The 23,256-nt window shown below is 45.9% G+C and overlaps 1 protein-coding gene across 3 annotated transcripts in view; it reads left to right on the forward strand.

Annotated features, from left to right (window-relative positions):
- Positions 1-23,256, forward strand: part of EFCAB6 (EF-hand calcium binding domain 6) — a 411,320-nt gene that overhangs the window by 43,960 nt on the left and 344,104 nt on the right. Inside the window, exons 1-2 of one of the 3 annotated variants that reach the window (XM_063928922.1) lie at positions 408-1,024; positions 6,349-6,415. In XM_063928922.1, coding sequence (XP_063784992.1) covers positions 6,377-6,415 — 39 coding nt within the window. In that variant the 5' untranslated portion in view covers positions 408-1,024; positions 6,349-6,376. Of the gene's footprint in view, positions 1-407; positions 1,025-2,031; positions 2,481-6,348; positions 6,416-23,256 lie in introns of those variants that run through there. The other 2 variants (XM_063928923.1, XM_063928921.1) reach the window with 2 other exon arrangements.

Consider the following 23,256-nt stretch of genomic DNA (forward strand, 5'->3'; position numbering starts at 1 on the left):
TGACAATCGTAGTGAGGTACATGATAACTTTACCCTAGCACAATCTCTTAAATCTTCCATCCGAAGTCCAGTACTAAAAGAAGTCAATAAATCAGGTGTAGAAGAGCAAGGGAAACCAGCACGATCAGAGAACACTATCCCTGGGAGGCATGAAGGCTATGTAGTTCCATCCCTCCCTATTTGGCCAACAGTTAAAATGGTTGAGATGAGGTGGCTTGCTAATGGATGTGAATGAATATATACTATTTTAGCATAGTGAGTAAGGTAGATGGTGCATTGGCACCTAAAGATGTTAAACAGTGACAATGCACCAGGGGGAGAAATGTAACCCTGATTTAGGGTTTAAACAACACTTATACTGAGGTAGTTATAATATGGTGACTAAAATGGAGTATAAGCATATATATTATTCATATAAAAGTTAATGGATGTTGTAATACTGTATGCATGTTTTGAGGTAAATAATACAGTTCACATATATGTAATTGTATATACATTGATGTAAATGTAGTGGTGAATACAATGAAGGCTTATTTTATGGTTTCACAGTGTATCTAAAGGGTTAATGTCCTTGTGCTCCTAACTGTTAATCACCTAGTGGGGTGATTGCCAGTGGGCGGGGCATCACCTCAGAGTGGGTCATGTGACTACTAGAGAGGGGTGGAGAGGTGCTGTGAGTGTAGCTGAGGGAGAGACTGCATATCCCTTGGTGAGAGGACATAGTTTTTTGCTGCTCCGGCCGTCGCTCGCATTAGAGCTGAGCGGTATACATTGCGGCGGCCGGAGGGGGCTTAGTGTGTGTAGCCAGAACAGGGCTTCCTTACTGTAAAGGTGGTGACAGCAGCATTGAGACTCAGCACTGTTCACAGAACCCGGCATCAGCGCTAGTCAACTCACCCAGCAGTATTGGAAGGGCGCACCTATGACAGGGAGACAGAGAGGGTTCCTCCTATTACCGGCACAGACTCTGACAGCCACAACAAAGAAGCCAGGACCAGCAGCAGAGGCTCCATTCTGTGTGGCTGTAAGTGTAAGGGAGGAGTCGGGGGAGTGGCTGCAGCAGCATCACTAGATCGTAGAAGTGGGAGTGCATAATCCAGCCATTTATATTACCCCTACACTAAGCACAGCAAGCCATAGGTGACTATTGTACATAGTCAATTTCATATTGGGACTAAGGACTCCAGGGCTAGGCCGCAATAATGGCTATTAAGCAGGAGGACAGTAATGGGTCACAGTAATCAGAGTGACCTATAATGACAGTTCCATGTATGGCTTAATCATAGTGCTAAGGAGAAGGTAGAAAGCACTGGATATATATATGTAACAGGAGGAGTGGAGTGAAACTTGAACTGTTTAACGCTTCATAAATAGTTTTAAAGCTCCCCCATATATCAGCATCACATCAGTCAAAGGAGAGCCAGAGACATTGTTCCGCAGCGCTAAATAGAAAGTAACACCCTAAAGCTGCCACCTAATGTGTGTATTTATGCCCCTGAATTAGCAGAATTAGAGGCAAGGACATTAAAGGTAGCCATACTACAGTGACATTGGATGGATGTTAAAGCCTCTTAGCCACAAAGGATTAGACTATCATCCCGATTCAAGGACTAGCTTGTGGCACTTTAATACAACTGTGTTATATGTATATTCGTGAACCCGTAAGAAGGACTGACACGTAAGAGACTATTAGTTTTAAAGTTAAAGGATTTGAGCTCGCTGTGACTATGATAAGAGAAACCATCTCTTGCAGATATATTTAATATAGACTCATCCTAAGAGACAACAATAATTTGAGGCATACAGGAATCGAAAAGCTATATATGCTCTGAAATATAGAAAGCATCAGCTACTTCAAATGGACACAAGGACGCAGCATAACAAAGGTTTATCATACCAGCTTCTTAGGAGTTTAGTTTAATACTGGACAACTACGGTAACATTTTTACTGAGGAAAGGATACAGATTCCTTGGTAATCAACTGTTGATGTTACTATCTATGAGCTAAATAGATACTTTCTGTTATCTGCCAAGGAGGAACTATAAGTAACCTTATAGGAGAAAGTAATCGCTACCATAAGTAGACTGAGCCAAACATCTTTCTCTTTAACTGAAGGGAGAACTGATAGTTGATACTAAAACATAGTGTCAGACATTCTGTATTAACTGCTGTTATTTTTAGGAAGTTTATGGGCCCTTATAGTGCACTATCATATTAAGAGTACCCGGGTCACTCTAACACTCTAACACCTAAGGGTGTCTTGAAAAGAAAAAGGATTTGTTGTATTGCATGCAGGTACTGTGTATAGGCCTAATTGACCGGGGGTTAGCATGGATTAATGACTTAAAGGGGAATGTGTAATTGATGAAATGTTATTGTATACTTAATCCATTTGGTACTGGTCATTAAAGTGTTATACTTTCCATGTGTGTCTGGTCCGTCTGGAAGTTGATCTGAAGATCCAGGAAGAAAGAGACAGGTATATTAGATAATATATCTATGATATAAGGGAATCATCCCCTAAGGATAGAGATCAGGCTTACTCAAGCAAGCCTTAACGGTAGTTAAATACTACACATAGCTTGAGTGGAGGCACAGCTATTAGGTAACCATCCCTTAATAGAATACATAGACAGCTCTCGTTCAAGGTATTGAGGGTAGGGTTACATTAGATTTCAGTTTGAACACACCTCGCTCAAATCTAACTCTCTCTGCACATGTTACATCTTCCCCCCCTGCAGTGCACATGGTTTTGCCCAATTGCTAACAAATTTGCTGCTGCGATCAACTATATTTCCTACCACATGTATACGCACACACAATAACACTAAGGTTAGTTTTGTTGGGAGCCAATTTACCTACCAGTATATTTTGGGATTGTTGGAGAAAACCGGAGTACCTGGAGGAAGCCCATGCAAGCATGGGGAGAATATACAAACTCCACACAGCTAGGGCTGGTGGGAATCAAACCCATGACCTCAGTGCTGTGAGGCAATAATGCTAACCGTTACACCATCTGTGCTGCCCATATTCCTGATAAATGTTATGACAGCACATTTGTTCACATGATATGGCCTTCTGACACTAGCTATGCCCCACCAGCCCTAGCTGTCATCCAGCTGCTAGTCAGCCTCGGAAGCCCCGCCCATTGGATCCCACAATCCTTAGTTTATACCTTCACACACACCAAACCAGTCACACCCAGGTAGTGCAGCTGTGTGTTGGAACTTTGCTGTAGTAAGCAGCAGGAATCTTAACCCTATCTGCCTTGTTCTGAACTTCAGAACGTGGCAGTGTACCCTCCTTGCCACAGTAGCCAGATGTGTGCTATCATCATGCGCATCTGTTTTCAATGGTTTATTGCATTTTGTCCTAAAACAGTTCTAATATTGTGTTATATAAAATTCCAACTCCGTTCTGGATCGTAGCAGAGATATGACTTTAGGGGCAGGTGGATGCAATGCCGGTGTTTGTTATTGCGTGTGCTCAAAAAGTCCTGAAACCTCTACTGTGCATTTGTTCCTCTGACTGTATACATAGACCGCTTTTGCGTATGGAGTCACTGGCATTAGAACTGGCGACGCAAAACCATGGGCGGTAACTGGGAGGTGGCCTAAAGTGCACGCATAAAAAAGGGCATCTCTTGGGCACATTATAGAAGTATCACGGCCTCACAGTGAGTGATGGCCGCTGTGTTACAAAATGCTGATCCACAGCCACAGAGGCCATATTTACAGGAATTTCCGAAGAAGACACTGCTATAGGCTGGTGCAAATGTCAGTGGTGCTTGCAGTGGTGCGCTGATGGTGTGTTCCGAGCCACCAGCGGAATGTCACTATCCATAAGCATTGAAAGGATGCATTCTTTTCCCATTCCATACCCTGAGCTTGGAGTGACCACATGTACGGTCCTTTCTAGCAACAGGAGTTCCAAGCCTTAAGGGTCTGTGGGCTGGGCAATGAACACATGGTGGTATATTCAATAACTGTCGGAAGCTGCCGTCTTATCGGAAAGACAGCAGCTTCCGACAGCAGGGCTGTTTCTAGCCAATTTGGCTCCCAGTGCGAGATTTAAAAATGCGCCCCCCCCCCCCCCCCCATGACATTAAAAAATGTGCCCCCCCACACCTAGATTAAAAAACAACAACTTGCGCCAGCACCCGGCAAGGGGGCGTGGCCTCCTTCTAAATGGGTGTGGCCTCATTTAAATGGACATGGCCTCATCTGAAAAGACTACCTCACAATCCAGTTTTTGACCCTGCTCCAACAGATCACGACCACCACAGGAAAAAAACATTCTACCATATTAAGCCCCACACAGTAATGCCCCCTGCACCATATTATGCCACACACCGCAATGCCCTTGATACATTAAATCCCCACACTACGGCAGGCAAGAGTCCCCATTTCACACATTACGGCAGGTGTCCCCATTTTACACATTGAGAGAGAGAGAGAGAGAATACTTACAGAGGCGTTTACCGCTCTTCGGCTCGCCTCACCAGTCGCTCCTCGCGCCGGCCTTTCCCTTTTCCTAACTTGGATCCCCCTCTGTACTTCGCTCGGGGGGGGGGGGAGTTTCGCGTCGTGACGTAACGACGCAACCGCGTCATTCCGTGAAACTCCGCCCCCCGAGCGGGTTACTCGGGGAAAAATAGGAGGGGGAAGCAGGGGGCCACAGTTAGTGCCGCGGCGGGCGCCCAGTGCGGTTGCACTGCTCGCCTGCCCCAAGAAACGGCCCTGTCCGACAGTTTTAGGTCGGAAGGGGTACCGACCTATTAATTAGGGCCCTGTTTATTCCGACAAGTCGGGAAACCCGACTTGTCGGAATGCACGCTGATTGGCGGCTTCAGCATGCATTGTCGGAAGCGGGGCCAAACCCGACAGGTTTTAGTCCCGTTTCCGACAATCTCAATCCGACTTAAAAAAAAGTCGGATTGAGATGAGTGAGCAGAGAGCAGGAGACGGGGGGAGCAGCGGGGAGAGCAGGAACACAGCGGCAGTGTCCACCTGGCTCCAGCAAGCCAAGCGAGGTCCCGCTTGCTGGAGCCGGGTGGACGCCGCGGTGAGCCTCCCTCCGCTGCTGCAGCCGCTGCTACCCCGTCTCCTCCTCTCCTCCGCTGCTCTCCCCGCTGCTCCCCCCACCGCCGCATTCATCTCCTCACCCCCGGCGCCGCTGACAGATCCCTCCTCACCCCCCGGAGCTGCTGTCAGATCCCCTCACCGCCGCAGACATCTCCTCACCCCCGGCGCTGTTGACAGCTCCCTCTGCTGCTGACCGCAGCAGCAGGTCAGGAATCCGGGAACGGCCAAATCCGAGTCGGATTTGGCCGCACTTTTCAATAGGGGTTGTCGGGTACCATTCCGACAACTGCATGTCGGAATGGACCCGATTCTTATTGAATATACCCCATGGTAATAAACACTGGCTGTCTGTGACACCAGGCATTCAGTAAAAAAAATCAATTAAACAAAGTGACAGAGAGCAGAGACTCTGGAGTATACATCAAAATGCATTAACCCTGTGCTTACACACACTGATTTGCTGAAGACTGTGGGGGACATGTACTAAGCAGTGATAAAAGTGGAGAAGTGAGCCAGTCGAGAAGTTGCCCATGGCAACCAATCAGCTGCTCTGTATACTTTTATAGTATGCAAATTGTAAATGTTACGTCAATCGGCCATCGGCGACTTCTCCACTTTTATCACTGCTTAGTACATCTCCCCCTGTAATGTCATCTTTTTGGATTGATGATAACCACATTAGTAATAGTTAAATCCTGATTATACTGACCCTCACTCAATGCCAGTGTGTACATACAGTACATCTCTTGTACATTGATGTGTTTTGTTATCTATTCCTATATAGTGATACTAATGTACGGTCACAATATGTATTTCTCGCTAACAAGAATAGCATTCATTTGTGATTAGAGCTAGCATTCCAGAATATGTCAGGAGATGTATTCTAGTAGTAGCTGGCATGTCCAAACTGCGGCCCTCCAGCTGTTGAAAAACTACACATCCCAGCATGCCCTGACACAGCTTTAGCATTCTCTGACAGCAACACTGTGTTAGGGCATGCTGGGATATGTAGTTTCACAACAGCTAGAGGGCCGCAGTTTGGACATGCCTGGCCTAAAGGTTGGGAGCATCCACTATTATCCGAAACATTCAAAAAATTAGAAAAAAAAAATTAGAAATCAATTTGACCAAATTCTGTTAAAACTCTCGTTGTTTATTTGTCATTCCATTGCCTGACTGTTCAGACACTAATCTTTTCTAGGATAGCCTCAGAAGATGTAGTAGAACACATTGGAGATATAGTTATTGCTCTTTATTTTCCAGGTGGAGTTGTAGTCAAGCAAATCAAGTAATGACCCTGAATGAGCTGGAGTCCCGGCTGAAGGACATGGTAACTTATTATAGCCTACTAGCGTGATTGTCAGACATGTAAAGGGGTGTGGTTCGGTTTAACGACAGTATCTAGGTCGACAATGTTTAGGTCGACCACTATAGGTCGACAGTCACTAGGTCGACATGGATGGAAGGTCGACAGGGTTTCTAGGTCGACATGTGCTAGGTCGACAGGTCTAAAGGTCGACATGAGTTTTTTTTTTGGGGGGGTGTCGTTTTCTTCGTAAAGTGACCGGGATCCCAAATTAGTGCACCGCGTTCGCTCGCCATGCTTCGGGCATGGTGCCTTCGCTCCGCTACCGCTTCGCTCGGCACACTTTACCGTTGCAATCGTAGTCCACGTGGATCGTTAAGTATGAAAAAATCCACACAAAAAAAAAAAATGTGAAAAACTCATGTTGACCTTTAGACCTGTCGACCTAGCACATGTCGACCTAGAAACCCTGTCGACCTTCCATCCATGTCGACCTAGTGACTGTCGACCTATAGTGGTCGACCTAAACATTGTCGACCTAGACACTGTCGATCTTCAGACCGGATCCCCATGTAAAGGCCTAAGGGGTTTATTTATCAGTAATCCGAAATTGTTGGCAATAATTATAATTTCTTATCACAGCAATAAGTTGAATTTAACAAAAAACACATGGAGGTATATGGGTTCTGTCCGCACGTGCCCGCTGACTGTACCAGGAACATGTTGCAGAATGTGCTCCATTGGCTACAATGGAGTTAGCTACCAGGGCCAAGATCTGGAATGGTTCCCACAACATTTATTTGATAGATACGCCCCTTACATCTGATGTGCAGTGTTGGACATTATCTCTCCGGGTGTGGATCATTAGATCGACAGTGTCTAGGTCGACCACTAAAGGTCGACAGGGTTGGAAGGTCGACAGGGTTTCTAGGTCGACATGGGCTAGGTTGACAGGTCAAAAGGTCGACATGATTTAAAAAAAAAAATAATTGGTGTCGTTTTCTTCGTAAAGTGACGGGAACCCCAATTAGTGCACCGTGTCCCCTCGCATCGCTCGCTTCGCTCGCCGTGCTTCGGCAAAGGTGCCTCGCTACGCTACCGCTTCACTTGGCACAGATTACCGTTCCGATCGTAGTCCACGTGGATCGTTAAGTATGAAAAAGTTCAAAAAAAGAAAGAAAAAATAACCACATATCGACCTTTTGACCTAGCACATGTTGGCCTAGAAACCCTGACGACCTTCCAACCCTGTCGGCCTAGTGACTGTCGACCTAAACATTGTTGACCTAGATAGTGTCGATCTTCAGACCAGATCCCTCTCCATATAATATTATTATTACAGTGTGGGAGCAACGGTGCGGTACTGCTGGGATACGGTAATTAGGTCGACCACACTTAGGTCGACAGTCATTAGGTTGACCACTATTGGTCGACATGCATTAGGTCGACGTGGTCACTAGGTCAACATGTACTAGGTCGACATGGAAAAAGGTCGACATGCTTTTCACATTTTATATTATTTTTTTAATTTTTTCATACTTTACGTTCCACGTAACTTTACGTTATGGACTACGATTGGGAATAGTAACAAGCGAAGCGAGCCATGCGAGGGGACATGGTGGGGGGGTCATTCAGACCTGATCGCTTGCTAGCTATTTTTTGCAGCGCTTCCATCAGATAGTCACCGCCTACAGGGTAGTGTATATTTGCTGCAGAGCTGGCCCTAACCAATATGATGCCCTAGGCAAGATTTTGGCTGGTGCCCCCTAACACCGCCGCTAGTTATGCAGGAGATGCCTGGCATGAGTCAGCTGGCAGCTCTGCTAACGTTGGGCGCCTTTTGTTTATGAAAATGCATCTTATTATTTGCATTACTATGCGGCTAGGATGCACAAGCAGCTTCTGCTGATTAAAATGATATGCAGCATGCCTATATTCTGTGTGCGACTGTGGCTGTATCTGCATACTAAATGCTACATTACAGTGATTTCCAGGAATACACTGCAACTTAGCATTTTGTATGCAGATACAGCCGCAGTCACATACAGAATATAGGCATGCCGCATATCATTTTAATCAGCAGAAGCTGCTGGTGCCCCTAAGCATACCAGATGCCCTAGGCATTTGCCTAGTTTGCCTATGCCTAAGGCCGGCTCTGATTTGCTGTGCAAGTGTGCGATCGCATGTGCAGCCGAGCGGTACAAAACAGTTTGTGCAGTTTCTGAGTAGCTCTGGAGTTACACAAGGTGGGAAGCTGCTCAATCAGATTGTAATGTCACTCAGGTGCTAAAAGGGGAGGGGTAATTCTGTGTAGGAAAAAAACTGTGTTCCCTAATGCACACCGAGTGAATAATATTACTATATAATAATAGTCAGATAATACGGAGATCTTAGTTGCGTATATCTGCAGATATAGGGTTAAGCCCCCAGGCCGATCGACAAGGCTTCTCCGTCACTGGGGGTCCCTAATACTAGGTATGGGCCTGGGGTGCAGGACCCCACAATGTCGGCACAGGTCGGCCACCCCAGGTCAGCACACAGGTGAAAATTAATAGGGGTTAATAAGAAGCACAGAAGTGCTATGTAAGTGGTGTGATTAAAAAATATATACAAAGTGATAGGAAAAATAATAAGTGTTAATAAAGTGTTAGGGTGTGCCGACCTGCAACAGCCCACCCATACCGACACAGGGGCCACTGCACCCCACACCCACCCCATAAATAATTACATATATATATCTGGGTTAAATTCCCAGTGTAAGGCCACATGGTAATGGCACCTACAGCATCTGAGAGCCAGCTTACCTGGGGATACCCCTGGCTTCCCCTATGGCACTACTAGAGTCAGCAATCCCTCCTAATGCTGACCCATTTGTGCCTCTCTATATACAATACACAAGGTGGGAAGCTGCTCAATCAGATTGTAATGTCACTCAGGTGCTAAAAGGGGAGGGGTAATTCTGTGTAGGAAAAAAACTGTGTTCCCTAATGCACACCGAGTGAATAATATTACTATATAATAATAGTCAGATAATACGGAGATCTTAGTTGCGTATATCTGCAGATATAGGGTTAAGCCCCCAGGCCGATCGACAAGGCTTCTCCGTCACTGGGGGTCCCTAATACTAGGTATGGGCCTGGGGTGCAGGACCCCACAATGTCGGCACAGGTCGGCCACCCCAGGTCAGCACACAGGTGAAAATTAATAGGGGTTAATAAGAAGCACAGAAGTGCTATGTAAGTGGTGTGATTAAAAAATATATACAAAGTGATAGGAAAAATAATAAGTGTTAATAAAGTGTTAGGGTGTGCCGACCTGCAACAGCCCACCCATACCGACACAGGGGCCACTGCACCCCACACCCACCCCATAAATAATTACATATATATATCTGGGTTAAATTCCCAGTGTAAGGCCACATGGTAATGGCACCTACAGCATCTGAGAGCCAGCTTACCTGGGGATACCCCTGGCTTCCCCTATGGCACTACTAGAGTCAGCAATCCCTCCTAATGCTGACCCATTTGTGCCTCTCTATATACAATACACAAGGTGGGAAGCTGCTCAATCAGATTGTAATGTCACTCAGGTGCTAAAAGGGGAGGGGTAATTCTGTGTAGGAAAAAAACTGTGTTCCCTAATGCACACCGAGTGAATAATATTACTATATAATAATAGTCAGATAATACGGAGATCTTAGTTGCGTATATCTGCAGATATAGGGTTAAGCCCCCAGGCCGATCGACAAGGCTTCTCCGTCACTGGGGGTCCCTAATACTAGGTATGGGCCTGGGGTGCAGGACCCCACAATGTCGGCACAGGTCGGCCACCCCAGGTCAGCACACAGGTGAAAATTAATAGGGGTTAATAAGAAGCACAGAAGTGCTATGTAAGTGGTGTGATTAAAAAATATATACAAAGTGATAGGAAAAATAATAAGTGTTAATAAAGTGTTAGGGTGTGCCGACCTGCAACAGCCCACCCATACCGACACAGGGGCCACTGCACCCCACACCCACCCCATAAATAATTACATATATATATCTGGGTTAAATTCCCAGTGTAAGGCCACATGGTAATGGCACCTACAGCATCTGAGAGCCAGCTTACCTGGGGATACCCCTGGCTTCCCCTATGGCACTACTAGAGTCAGCAATCCCTCCTAATGCTGACCCATTTGTGCCTCTCTATATACAATACACAAGGTGGGAAGCTGCTCAATCAGATTGTAATGTCACTCAGGTGCTAAAAGGGGAGGGGTAATTCTGTGTAGGAAAAAAACTGTGTTCCCTAATGCACACCGAGTGAATAATATTACTATATAATAATAGTCAGATAATACGGAGATCTTAGTTGCGTATATCTGCAGATATAGGGTTAAGCCCCCAGGCCGATCGACAAGGCTTCTCCGTCACTGGGGGTCCCTAATACTAGGTATGGGCCTGGGGTGCAGGACCCCACAATGTCGGCACAGGTCGGCCACCCCAGGTCAGCACACAGGTGAAAATTAATAGGGGTTAATAAGAAGCACAGAAGTGCTATGTAAGTGGTGTGATTAAAAAATATATACAAAGTGATAGGAAAAATAATAAGTGTTAATAAAGTGTTAGGGTGTGCCGACCTGCAACAGCCCACCCATACCGACACAGGGGCCACTGCACCCCACACCCACCCCATAAATAATTACATATATATATCTGGGTTAAATTCCCAGTGTAAGGCCACATGGTAATGGCACCTACAGCATCTGAGAGCCAGCTTACCTGGGGATACCCCTGGCTTCCCCTATGGCACTACTAGAGTCAGCAATCCCTCCTAATGCTGACCCATTTGTGCCTCTCTATATACAATACACAAGGTGGGAAGCTGCTCAATCAGATTGTAATGTCACTCAGGTGCTAAAAGGGGAGGGGTAATTCTGTGTAGGAAAAAAACTGTGTTCCCTAATGCACACCGAGTGAATAATATTACTATATAATAATAGTCAGATAATACGGAGATCTTAGTTGCGTATATCTGCAGATATAGGGTTAAGCCCCCAGGCCGATCGACAAGGCTTCTCCGTCACTGGGGGTCCCTAATACTAGGTATGGGCCTGGGGTGCAGGACCCCACAATGTCGGCACAGGTCGGCCACCCCAGGTCAGCACACAGGTGAAAATTAATAGGGGTTAATAAGAAGCACAGAAGTGCTATGTAAGTGGTGTGATTAAAAAATATATACAAAGTGATAGGAAAAATAATAAGTGTTAATAAAGTGTTAGGGTGTGCCGACCTGCAACAGCCCACCCATACCGACACAGGGGCCACTGCACCCCACACCCACCCCATAAATAATTACATATATATATCTGGGTTAAATTCCCAGTGTAAGGCCACATGGTAATGGCACCTACAGCATCTGAGAGCCAGCTTACCTGGGGATACCCCTGGCTTCCCCTATGGCACTACTAGAGTCAGCAATCCCTCCTAATGCTGACCCATTTGTGCCTCTCTATATACAATACACAAGGTGGGAAGCTGCTCAATCAGATTGTAATGTCACTCAGGTGCTAAAAGGGGAGGGGTAATTCTGTGTAGGAAAAAAACTGTGTTCCCTAATGCACACCGAGTGAATAATATTACTATATAATAATAGTCAGATAATACGGAGATCTTAGTTGCGTATATCTGCAGATATAGGGTTAAGCCCCCAGGCCGATCGACAAGGCTTCTCCGTCACTGGGGGTCCCTAATACTAGGTATGGGCCTGGGGTGCAGGACCCCACAATGTCGGCACAGGTCGGCCACCCCAGGTCAGCACACAGGTGAAAATTAATAGGGGTTAATAAGAAGCACAGAAGTGCTATGTAAGTGGTGTGATTAAAAAATATATACAAAGTGATAGGAAAAATAATAAGTGTTAATAAAGTGTTAGGGTGTGCCGACCTGCAACAGCCCACCCATACCGACACAGGGGCCACTGCACCCCACACCCACCCCATAAATAATTACATATATATATCTGGGTTAAATTCCCAGTGTAAGGCCACATGGTAATGGCACCTACAGCATCTGAGAGCCAGCTTACCTGGGGATACCCCTGGCTTCCCCTATGGCACTACTAGAGTCAGCAATCCCTCCTAATGCTGACCCATTTGTGCCTCTCTATATACAATACACAAGGTGGGAAGCTGCTCAATCAGATTGTAATGTCACTCAGGTGCTAAAAGGGGAGGGGTAATTCTGTGTAGGAAAAAAACTGTGTTCCCTAATGCACACCGAGTGAATAATATTACTATATAATAATAGTCAGATAATACGGAGATCTTAGTTGCGTATATCTGCAGATATAGGGTTAAGCCCCCAGGCCGATCGACAAGGCTTCTCCGTCACTGGGGGTCCCTAATACTAGGTATGGGCCTGGGGTGCAGGACCCCACAATGTCGGCACAGGTCGGCCACCCCAGGTCAGCACACAGGTGAAAATTAATAGGGGTTAATAAGAAGCACAGAAGTGCTATGTAAGTGGTGTGATTAAAAAATATATACAAAGTGATAGGAAAAATAATAAGTGTTAATAAAGTGTTAGGGTGTGCCGACCTGCAACAGCCCACCCATACCGACACAGGGGCCACTGCACCCCACACCCACCCCATAAATAATTACATATATATATCTGGGTTAAATTCCCAGTGTAAGGCCACATGGTAATGGCACCTACAGCATCTGAGAGCCAGCTTACCTGGGGATACCCCTGGCTTCCCCTATGGCACTACTAGAGTCAGCAATCCCTCCTAATGCTGACCCATTTGTGCCTCTCTATATACAATACACAAGGTGGGAAGCTGCTCAATCAGATTGTAATGTCACTCAGGTGCTAAAAGGGGAGGGGTAATTCTGTGTAGGAAAAAAACTGTGTTCCCTAATGCACACCGAGTGAATAATATTACTATATAATAATAGTCAGATAATACGGAGATCTTAGTTGCGTATATCTGCAGATATAGGGTTAAGCCCCCAGGCCGATCGACAAGGCTTCTCCGTCACTGGGGGTCCCTAATACTAGGTATGGGCCTGGGGTGCAGGACCCCACAATGTCGGCACAGGTCGGCCACCCCAGGTCAGCACACAGGTGAAAATTAATAGGGGTTAATAAGAAGCACAGAAGTGCTATGTAAGTGGTGTGATTAAAAAATATATACAAAGTGATAGGAAAAATAATAAGTGTTAATAAAGTGTTAGGGTGTGCCGACCTGCAACAGCCCACCCATACCGACACAGGGGCCACTGCACCCCACACCCACCCCATAAATAATTACATATATATATCTGGGTTAAATTCCCAGTGTAAGGCCACATGGTAATGGCACCTACAGCATCTGAGAGCCAGCTTACCTGGGGATACCCCTGGCTTCCCCTATGGCACTACTAGATTCAGCAATCCCTCCTAATGCTGACCCATTTGTGCCTCTCTATATACAATACACAAGGTGGGAAGCTGCTCAATCAGATTGTAATGTCACTCAGGTGCTAAAAGGGGAGGGGTAATTCTGTGTAGGAAAAAAACTGTGTTCCCTAATGCACACCGAGTGAATAATATTACTATATAATAATAGTCAGATAATACGGAGATCTTAGTTGCGTATATCTGCAGATATAGGGTTAAGCCCCCAGGCCGATCGACAAGGCTTCTCCGTCACTGGGGGTCCCTAATACTAGGTATGGGCCTGGGGTGCAGGACCCCACAATGTCGGCACAGGTCGGCCACCCCAGGTCAGCACACAGGTGAAAATTAATAGGGGTTAATAAGAAGCACAGAAGTGCTATGTAAGTGGTGTGATTAAAAAATATATACAAAGTGATAGGAAAAATAATAAGTGTTAATAAAGTGTTAGGGTGTGCCGACCTGCAACAGCCCACCCATACCGACACAGGGGCCACTGCACCCCACACCCACCCCATAAATAATTACATATATATATCTGGGTTAAATTCCCAGTGTAAGGCCACATGGTAATGGCACCTACAGCATCTGAGAGCCAGCTTACCTGGGGATACCCCTGGCTTCCCCTATGGCACTACTAGAGTCAGCAATCCCTCCTAATGCTGACCCATTTGTGCCTCTCTATATACAATACACAAGGTGGGAAGCTGCTCAATCAGATTGTAATGTCACTCAGGTGCTAAAAGGGGAGGGGTAATTCTGTGTAGGAAAAAAACTGTGTTCCCTAATGCACACCGAGTGAATAATATTACTATATAATAATAGTCAGATAATACGGAGATCTTAGTTGCGTATATCTGCAGATATAGGGTTAAGCCCCCAGGCCGATCGACAAGGCTTCTCCGTCACTGGGGGTCCCTAATACTAGGTATGGGCCTGGGGTGCAGGACCCCACAATGTCGGCACAGGTCGGCCACCCCAGGTCAGCACACAGGTGAAAATTAATAGGGGTTAATAAGAAGCACAGAAGTGCTATGTAAGTGGTGTGATTAAAAAATATATACAAAGTGATAGGAAAAATAATAAGTGTTAATAAAGTGTTAGGGTGTGCCGACCTGCAACAGCCCACCCATACCGACACAGGGGCCACTGCACCCCACACCCACCCCATAAATAATTACATATATATATCTGGGTTAAATTCCCAGTGTAAGGCCACATGGTAATGGCACCTACAGCATCTGAGAGCCAGCTTACCTGGGGATACCCCTGGCTTCCCCTATGGCACTACTAGAGTCAGCAATCCCTCCTAATGCTGACCCATTTGTGCCTCTCTATATACAATACACAAGGTGGGAAGCTGCTCAATCAGATTGTAATGTCACTCAGGTGCTAAAAGGGGAGGGGTAATTCTGTGTAGGAAAAAAACTGTGTTCCCTAATGCACACCGAGTGAATAATATTACTATATAATAATAGTCAGATAATACGGAGATCTTAGTTGCGTATATCTGCAGATATAGGGTTAAGCCCCCAGGCCGATCGACAAGGCTTCTCCGTCACTGGGGGTCCCTAATACTAGGTATGGGCCTGGGGTGCAGGACCCCACAATGTCGGCACAGGTCGGCCACCCCAGGTCAGCACACAGGTGAAAATTAATAGGGGTTAATAAGAAGCACAGAAGTGCTATGTAAGTGGTGTGATTAAAAAATATATACAAAGTGATAGGAAAAATAATAAGTGTTAATAAAGTGTTAGGGTGTGCCGACCTGCAACAGCCCACCCATACCGACACAGGGGCCACTGCACCCCACACCCACCCCATAAATAATTACATATATATATCTGGGTTAAATTCCCAGTGTAAGGCCACATGGTAATGGCACCTACAGCATCTGAGAGCCAGCTTACCTGGGGATACCCCTGGCTTCCCCTATGGCACTACTAGAGTCAGCAATCCCTCCTAATGCTGACCCATTTGTGCCTCTCTATATACAATACACAAGGTGGGAAGCTGCTCAATCAGATTGTAATGTCACTCAGGTGCTAAAAGGGGAGGGGTAATTCTGTGTAGGAAAAAAACTGTGTTCCCTAATGCACACCGAGTGAATAATATTACTATATAATAATAGTCAGATAATACGGAGATCTTAGTTGCGTATATCTGCAGATATAGGGTTAAGCCCCCAGGCCGATCGACAAGGCTTCTCCGTCACTGGGGGTCCCTAATACTAGGTATGGGCCTGGGGTGCAGGACCCCACAATGTCGGCACAGGTCGGCCACCCCAGGTCAGCACACAGGTGAAAATTAATAGGGGTTAATAAGAAGCACAGAAGTGCTATGTAAGTGGTGTGATTAAAAAATATATACAAAGTGATAGGAAAAATAATAAGTGTTAATAAAGTGTTAGGGTGTGCCGACCTGCAACAGCCCACCCATACCGACACAGGGGCCACTGCACCCCACACCCACCCCATAAATAATTACATATATATATCTGGGTTAAATTCCCAGTGTAAGGCCACATGGTAATGGCACCTACAGCATCTGAGAGCCAGCTTACCTGGGGATACCCCTGGCTTCCCCTATGGCACTACTAGAGTCAGCAATCCCTCCTAATGCTGACCCATTTGTGCCTCTCTATATACAATACACAAGGTGGGAAGCTGCTCAATCAGATTGTAATGTCACTCAGGTGCTAAAAGGGGAGGGGTAATTCTGTGTAGGAAAAAAACTGTGTTCCCTAATGCACACCGAGTGAATAATATTACTATATAATAATAGTCAGATAATACGGAGATCTTAGTTGCGTATATCTGCAGATATAGGGTTAAGCCCCCAGGCCGATCGACAAGGCTTCTCCGTCACTGGGGGTCCCTAATACTAGGTATGGGCCTGGGGTGCAGGACCCCACAATGTCGGCACAGGTCGGCCACCCCAGGTCAGCACACAGGTGAAAATTAATAGGGGTTAATAAGAAGCACAGAAGTGCTATGTAAGTGGTGTGATTAAAAAATATATACAAAGTGATAGGAAAAATAATAAGTGTTAATAAAGTGTTAGGGTGTGCCGACCTGCAACAGCCCACCCATACCGACACAGGGGCCACTGCACCCCACACCCACCCCATAAATAATTACATATATATATCTGGGTTAAATTCCCAGTGTAAGGCCACATGGTAATGGCACCTACAGCATCTGAGAGCCAGCTTACCTGGGGATACCCCTGGCTTCCCCTATGGCACTACTAGAGTCAGCAATCCCTCCTAATGCTGACCCATTTGTGCCTCTCTATATACAATACACAAGGTGGGAAGCTGCTCAATCAGATTGTAATGTCACTCAGGTGCTAAAAGGGGAGGGGTAATTCTGTGTAGGAAAAAAACTGTGTTCCCTAATGCACACCGAGTGAATAATATTACTATATAATAATAGTCAGATAATACGGAGATCTTAGTTGCGTATATCTGCAGATATAGGGTTAAGCCCCCAGGCCGATCGACAAGGCTTCTCCGTCACTGGGGGTCCCTAATACTAGGTATGGGCCTGGGGTGCAGGACCCCACAATGTCGGCACAGGTCGGCCACCCCAGGTCAGCACACAGGTGAAAATTAATAGGGGTTAATAAGAAGCACAGAAGTGCTATGTAAGTGGTGTGATTAAAAAATATATACAAAGTGATAGGAAAAATAATAAGTGTTAATAAAGTGTTAGGGTGTGCCGACCTGCAACAGCCCACCCATACCGACACAGGGGCCACTGCACCCCACACCCACCCCATAAATAATTACATATATATATCTGGGTTAAATTCCCAGTGTAAGGCCACATGGTAATGGCACCTACAGCATCTGAGAGCCAGCTTACCTGGGGATACCCCTGGCTTCCCCTATGGCACTACTAGAGTCAGCAATCCCTCCTAATGCTGACCCATTTGTGCCTCTCTATATAAAATACACAAGGTGGGAAGCTGCTCAATCAGATTGTAATGTCACTCAGGTGCTAAAAGGGGAGGGGTAATTCTGTGTAGGAAAAAAACTGTGTTCCCTAATGCACACCGAGTGAATAATATTACTATATAATAATAGTCAGATAATACGGAGATCTTAGTTGCGTATATCTGCAGATATAGGGTTAAGCCCCCAGGCCGATCGACAAGGCTTCTCCGTCACTGGGGGTCCCTAATACTAGGTATGGGCCTGGGGTGCAGGACCCCACAATGTCGGCACAGGTCGGCCACCCCAGGTCAGCACACAGGTGAAAATTAATAGGGGTTAATAAGAAGCACAGAAGTGCTATGTAAGTGGTGTGATTAAAAAATATATACAAAGTGATAGGAAAAATAATAAGTGTTAATAAAGTGTTAGGGTGTGCCGACCTGCAACAGCCCACCCATACCGACACAGGGGCCACTGCACCCCACACCCACCCCATAAATAATTACATATATATATCTGGGTTAAATTCCCAGTTTAAGGCCACATGGTAATGGCACCTACAGCATCTGAGAGCCAGCTTACCTGGGGATACCCCTGGCTTCCCCTATGGCACTACTAGAGTCAGCAATCCCTCCTAATGCTGACCCATTTGTGCCTCTCTATATACAATACACAAGGTGGGAAGCTGCTCAATCAGATTGTAATGTCACTCAGGTGCTAAAAGGGGAGGGGTAATTCTGTGTAGGAAAAAAACTGTGTTCCCTAATGCACACCGAGTGAATAATATTACTATATAATAATAGTCAGATAATACGGAGATCTTAGTTGCGTATATCTGCAGATATAGGGTTAAGCCCCCAGGCCGATCGACAAGGCTTCTCCGTCACTGGGGGTCCCTAATACTAGGTATGGGCCTGGGGTGCAGGACCCCACAATGTCGGCACAGGTCGGCCACCCCAGGTCAGCACACAGGTGAAAATTAATAGGGGTTAATAAGAAGCACAGAAGTGCTATGTAAGTGGTGTGATTAAAAAATATATACAAAGTGATAGGAAAAATAATAAGTGTTAATAAAGTGTTAGGGTGTGCCGACCTGCAACAGCCCACCCATACCGACACAGGGGCCACTGCACCCCACACCCACCCCATAAATAATTACATATATATATCTGGGTTAAATTCCCAGTGTAAGGCCACATGGTAATGGCACCTACAGCATCTGAGAGCCAGCTTACCTGGGGATACCCCTGGCTTCCCCTATGGCACTACTAGAGTCAGCAATCCCTCCTAATGCTGACCCATTTGTGCCTCTCTATATACAATACACAAGGTGGGAAGCTGCTCAATCAGATTGTAATGTCACTCAGGTGCTAAAAGGGGAGGGGTAATTCTGTGTAGGAAAAAAACTGTGTTCCCTAATGCACACCGAGTGAATAATATTACTATATAATAATAGTCAGATAATACGGAGATCTTAGTTGCGTATATCTGCAGATATAGGGTTAAGCCCCCAGGCCGATCGACAAGGCTTCTCCGTCACTGGGGGTCCCTAATACTAGGTATGGGCCTGGGGTGCAGGACCCCACAATGTCGGCACAGGTCGGCCACCCCAGGTCAGCACACAGGTGAAAATTAATAGGGGTTAATAAGAAGCACAGAAGTGCTATGTAAGTGGTGTGATTAAAAAATATATACAAAGTGATAGGAAAAATAATAAGTGTTAATAAAGTGTTAGGGTGTGCCGACCTGCAACAGCCCACCCATACCGACACAGGGGCCACTGCACCCCACACCCACCCCATAAATAATTACATATATATATCTGGGTTAAATTCCCAGTGTAAGGCCACATGGTAATGGCACCTACAGCATCTGAGAGCCAGCTTACCTGGGGATACCCCTGGCTTCCCCTATGGCACTACTAGAGTCAGCAATCCCTCCTAATGCTGACCCATTTGTGCCTCTCTATATACAATACACAAGGTGGGAAGCTGCTCAATCAGATTGTAATGTCACTCAGGTGCTAAAAGGGGAGGGGTAATTCTGTGTAGGAAAAAAACTGTGTTCCCTAATGCACACCGAGTGAATAATATTACTATATAATAATAGTCAGATAATACGGAGATCTTAGTTGCGTATATCTGCAGATATAGGGTTAAGCCCCCAGGCCGATCGACAAGGCTTCTCCGTCACTGGGGGTCCCTAATACTAGGTATGGGCCTGGGGTGCAGGACCCCACAATGTCGGCACAGGTCGGCCACCCCAGGTCAGCACACAGGTGAAAATTAATAGGGGTTAATAAGAAGCACAGAAGTGCTATGTAAGTGGTGTGATTAAAAAATATATACAAAGTGATAGGAAAAATAATAAGTGTTAATAAAGTGTTAGGGTGTGCCGACCTGCAACAGCCCACCCATACCGACACAGGGGCCACTGCACCCCACACCCACCCCATAAATAATTACATATATATATCTGGGTTAAATTCCCAGTGTAAGGCCACATGGTAATGGCACCTACAGCATCTGAGAGCCAGCTTACCTGGGGATACCCCTGGCTTCCCCTATGGCACTACTAGAGTCAGCAATCCCTCCTAATGCTGACCCATTTGTGCCTCTCTATATACAATACACAAGGTGGGAAGCTGCTCAATCAGATTGTAATGTCACTCAGGTGCTAAAAGGGGAGGGGTAATTCTGTGTAGGAAAAAAACTGTGTTCCCTAATGCACACCGAGTGAATAATATTACTATATAATAATAGTCAGATAATACGGAGATCTTAGTTGCGTATATCTGCAGATATAGGGTTAAGCCCCCAGGCCGATCGACAAGGCTTCTCCGTCACTGGGGGTCCCTAATACTAGGTATGGGCCTGGGGTGCAGGACCCCACAATGTCGGCACAGGTCGGCCACCCCAGGTCAGCACACAGGTGAAAATTAATAGGGGTTAATAAGAAGCACAGAAGTGCTATGTAAGTGGTGTGATTAAAAAATATATACAAAGTGATAGGAAAAATAATAAGTGTTAATAAAGTGTTAGGGTGTGCCGACCTGCAACAGCCCACCCATACCGACACAGGGGCCACTGCACCCCACACCCACCCCATAAATAATTACATATATATATCTGGGTTAAATTCCCAGTGTAAGGCCACATGGTAATGGCACCTACAGCATCTGAGAGCCAGCTTACCTGGGGATACCCCTGGCTTCCCCTATGGCACTACTAGAGTCAGCAATCCCTCCTAATGCTGACCCATTTGTGCCTCTCTATATACAATACACAAGGTGGGAAGCTGCTCAATCAGATTGTAATGTCACTCAGGTGCTAAAAGGGGAGGGGTAATTCTGTGTAGGAAAAAAACTGTGTTCCCTAATGCACACCGAGTGAATAATATTACTATATAATAATAGTCAGATAATACGGAGATCTTAGTTGCGTATATCTGCAGATATAGGGTTAAGCCCCCAGGCCGATCGACAAGGCTTCTCCGTCACTGGGGGTCCCTAATACTAGGTATGGGCCTGGGGTGCAGGACCCCACAATGTCGGCACAGGTCGGCCACCCCAGGTCAGCACACAGGTGAAAATTAATAGGGGTTAATAAGAAGCACAGAAGTGCTATGTAAGTGGTGTGATTAAAAAATATATACAAAGTGATAGGAAAAATAATAAGTGTTAATAAAGTGTTAGGGTGTGCCGACCTGCAACAGCCCACCCATACCGACACAGGGGCCACTGCACCCCACACCCACCCCATAAATAATTACATATATATATCTGGGTTAAATTCCCAGTGTAAGGCCACATGGTAATGGCACCTACAGCATCTGAGAGCCAGCTTACCTGGGGATACCCCTGGCTTCCCCTATGGCACTACTAGAGTCAGCAATCCCTCCTAATGCTGACCCATTTGTGCCTCTCTATATAAAATACACAAGGTGGGAAGCTGCTCAATCAGATTGTAATGTCACTCAGGTGCTAAAAGGGGAGGGGTAATTCTGTGTAGGAAAAAAACTGTGTTCCCTAATGCACACCGAGTGAATAATATTACTATATAATAATAGTCAGATAATACGGAGATCTTAGTTGCGTATATCTGCAGATATAGGGTTAAGCCCCCAGGCCGATCGACAAGGCTTCTCCGTCACTGGGGGTCCCTAATACTAGGTATGGGCCTGGGGTGCAGGACCCCACAATGTCGGCACAGGTCGGCCACCCCAGGTCAGCACACAGGTGAAAATTAATAGGGGTTAATAAGAAGCACAGAAGTGCTATGTAAGTGGTGTGATTAAAAAATATATACAAAGTGATAGGAAAAATAATAAGTGTTAATAAAGTGTTAGGGTGTGCCGACCTGCAACAGCCCACCCATACCGACACAGGGGCCACTGCACCCCACACCCACCCCATAAATAATTACATATATATATCTGGGTTAAATTCCCAGTTTAAGGCCACATGGTAATGGCACCTACAGCATCTGAGAGCCAGCTTACCTGGGGATACCCCTGGCTTCCCCTATGGCACTACTAGAGTCAGCAATCCCTCCTAATGCTGACCCATTTGTGCCTCTCTATATACAATACACAAGGTGGGAAGCTGCTCAATCAGATTGTAATGTCACTCAGGTGCTAAAAGGGGAGGGGTAATTCTGTGTAGGAAAAAAACTGTGTTCCCTAATGCACACCGAGTGAATAATATTACTATATAATAATAGTCAGATAATACGGAGATCTTAGTTGCGTATATCTGCAGATATAGGGTTAAGCCCCCAGGCCGATCGACAAGGCTTCTCCGTCACTGGGGGTCCCTAATACTAGGTATGGGCCTGGGGTGCAGGACCCCACAATGTCGGCACAGGTCGGCCACCCCAGGTCAGCACACAGGTGAAAATTAATAGGGGTTAATAAGAAGCACAGAAGTGCTATGTAAGTGGTGTGATTAAAAAATATATACAAAGTGATAGGAAAAATAATAAGTGTTAATAAAGTGTTAGGGTGTGCCGACCTGCAACAGCCCACCCATACCGACACAGGGGCCACTGCACCCCACACCCACCCCATAAATAATTACATATATATATATCTGGGTTAAATTCCCAGTGTAAGGCCACATGGTAATGGCACCTACAGCATCTGAGAGCCAGCTTACCTGGGGATACCCCTGGCTTCCCCTATGGCACTACTAGAGTCAGCAATCCCTCCTAATGCTGACCCATTTGTGCCTCTCTATATACAATACACAAGGTGGGAAGCTGCTCAATCAGATTGTAATGTCACTCAGGTGCTAAAAGGGGAGGGGTAATTCTGTGTAGGAAAAAAACTGTGTTCCCTAATGCACACCGAGTGAATAATATTACTATATAATAATAGTCAGATAATACGGAGATCTTAGTTGCGTATATCTGCAGATATAGGGTTAAGCCCCCAGGCCGATCGACAAGGCTTCTCCGTCACTGGGGGTCCCTAATACTAGGTATGGGCCTGGGGTGCAGGAC

The sequence above is a fragment of the Pseudophryne corroboree genome, chromosome 6 (assembly GCF_028390025.1).
Source record: "Pseudophryne corroboree isolate aPseCor3 chromosome 6, aPseCor3.hap2, whole genome shotgun sequence".
In the NCBI taxonomy this organism is placed as follows: Eukaryota; Metazoa; Chordata; class Amphibia; order Anura; family Myobatrachidae; genus Pseudophryne; species Pseudophryne corroboree.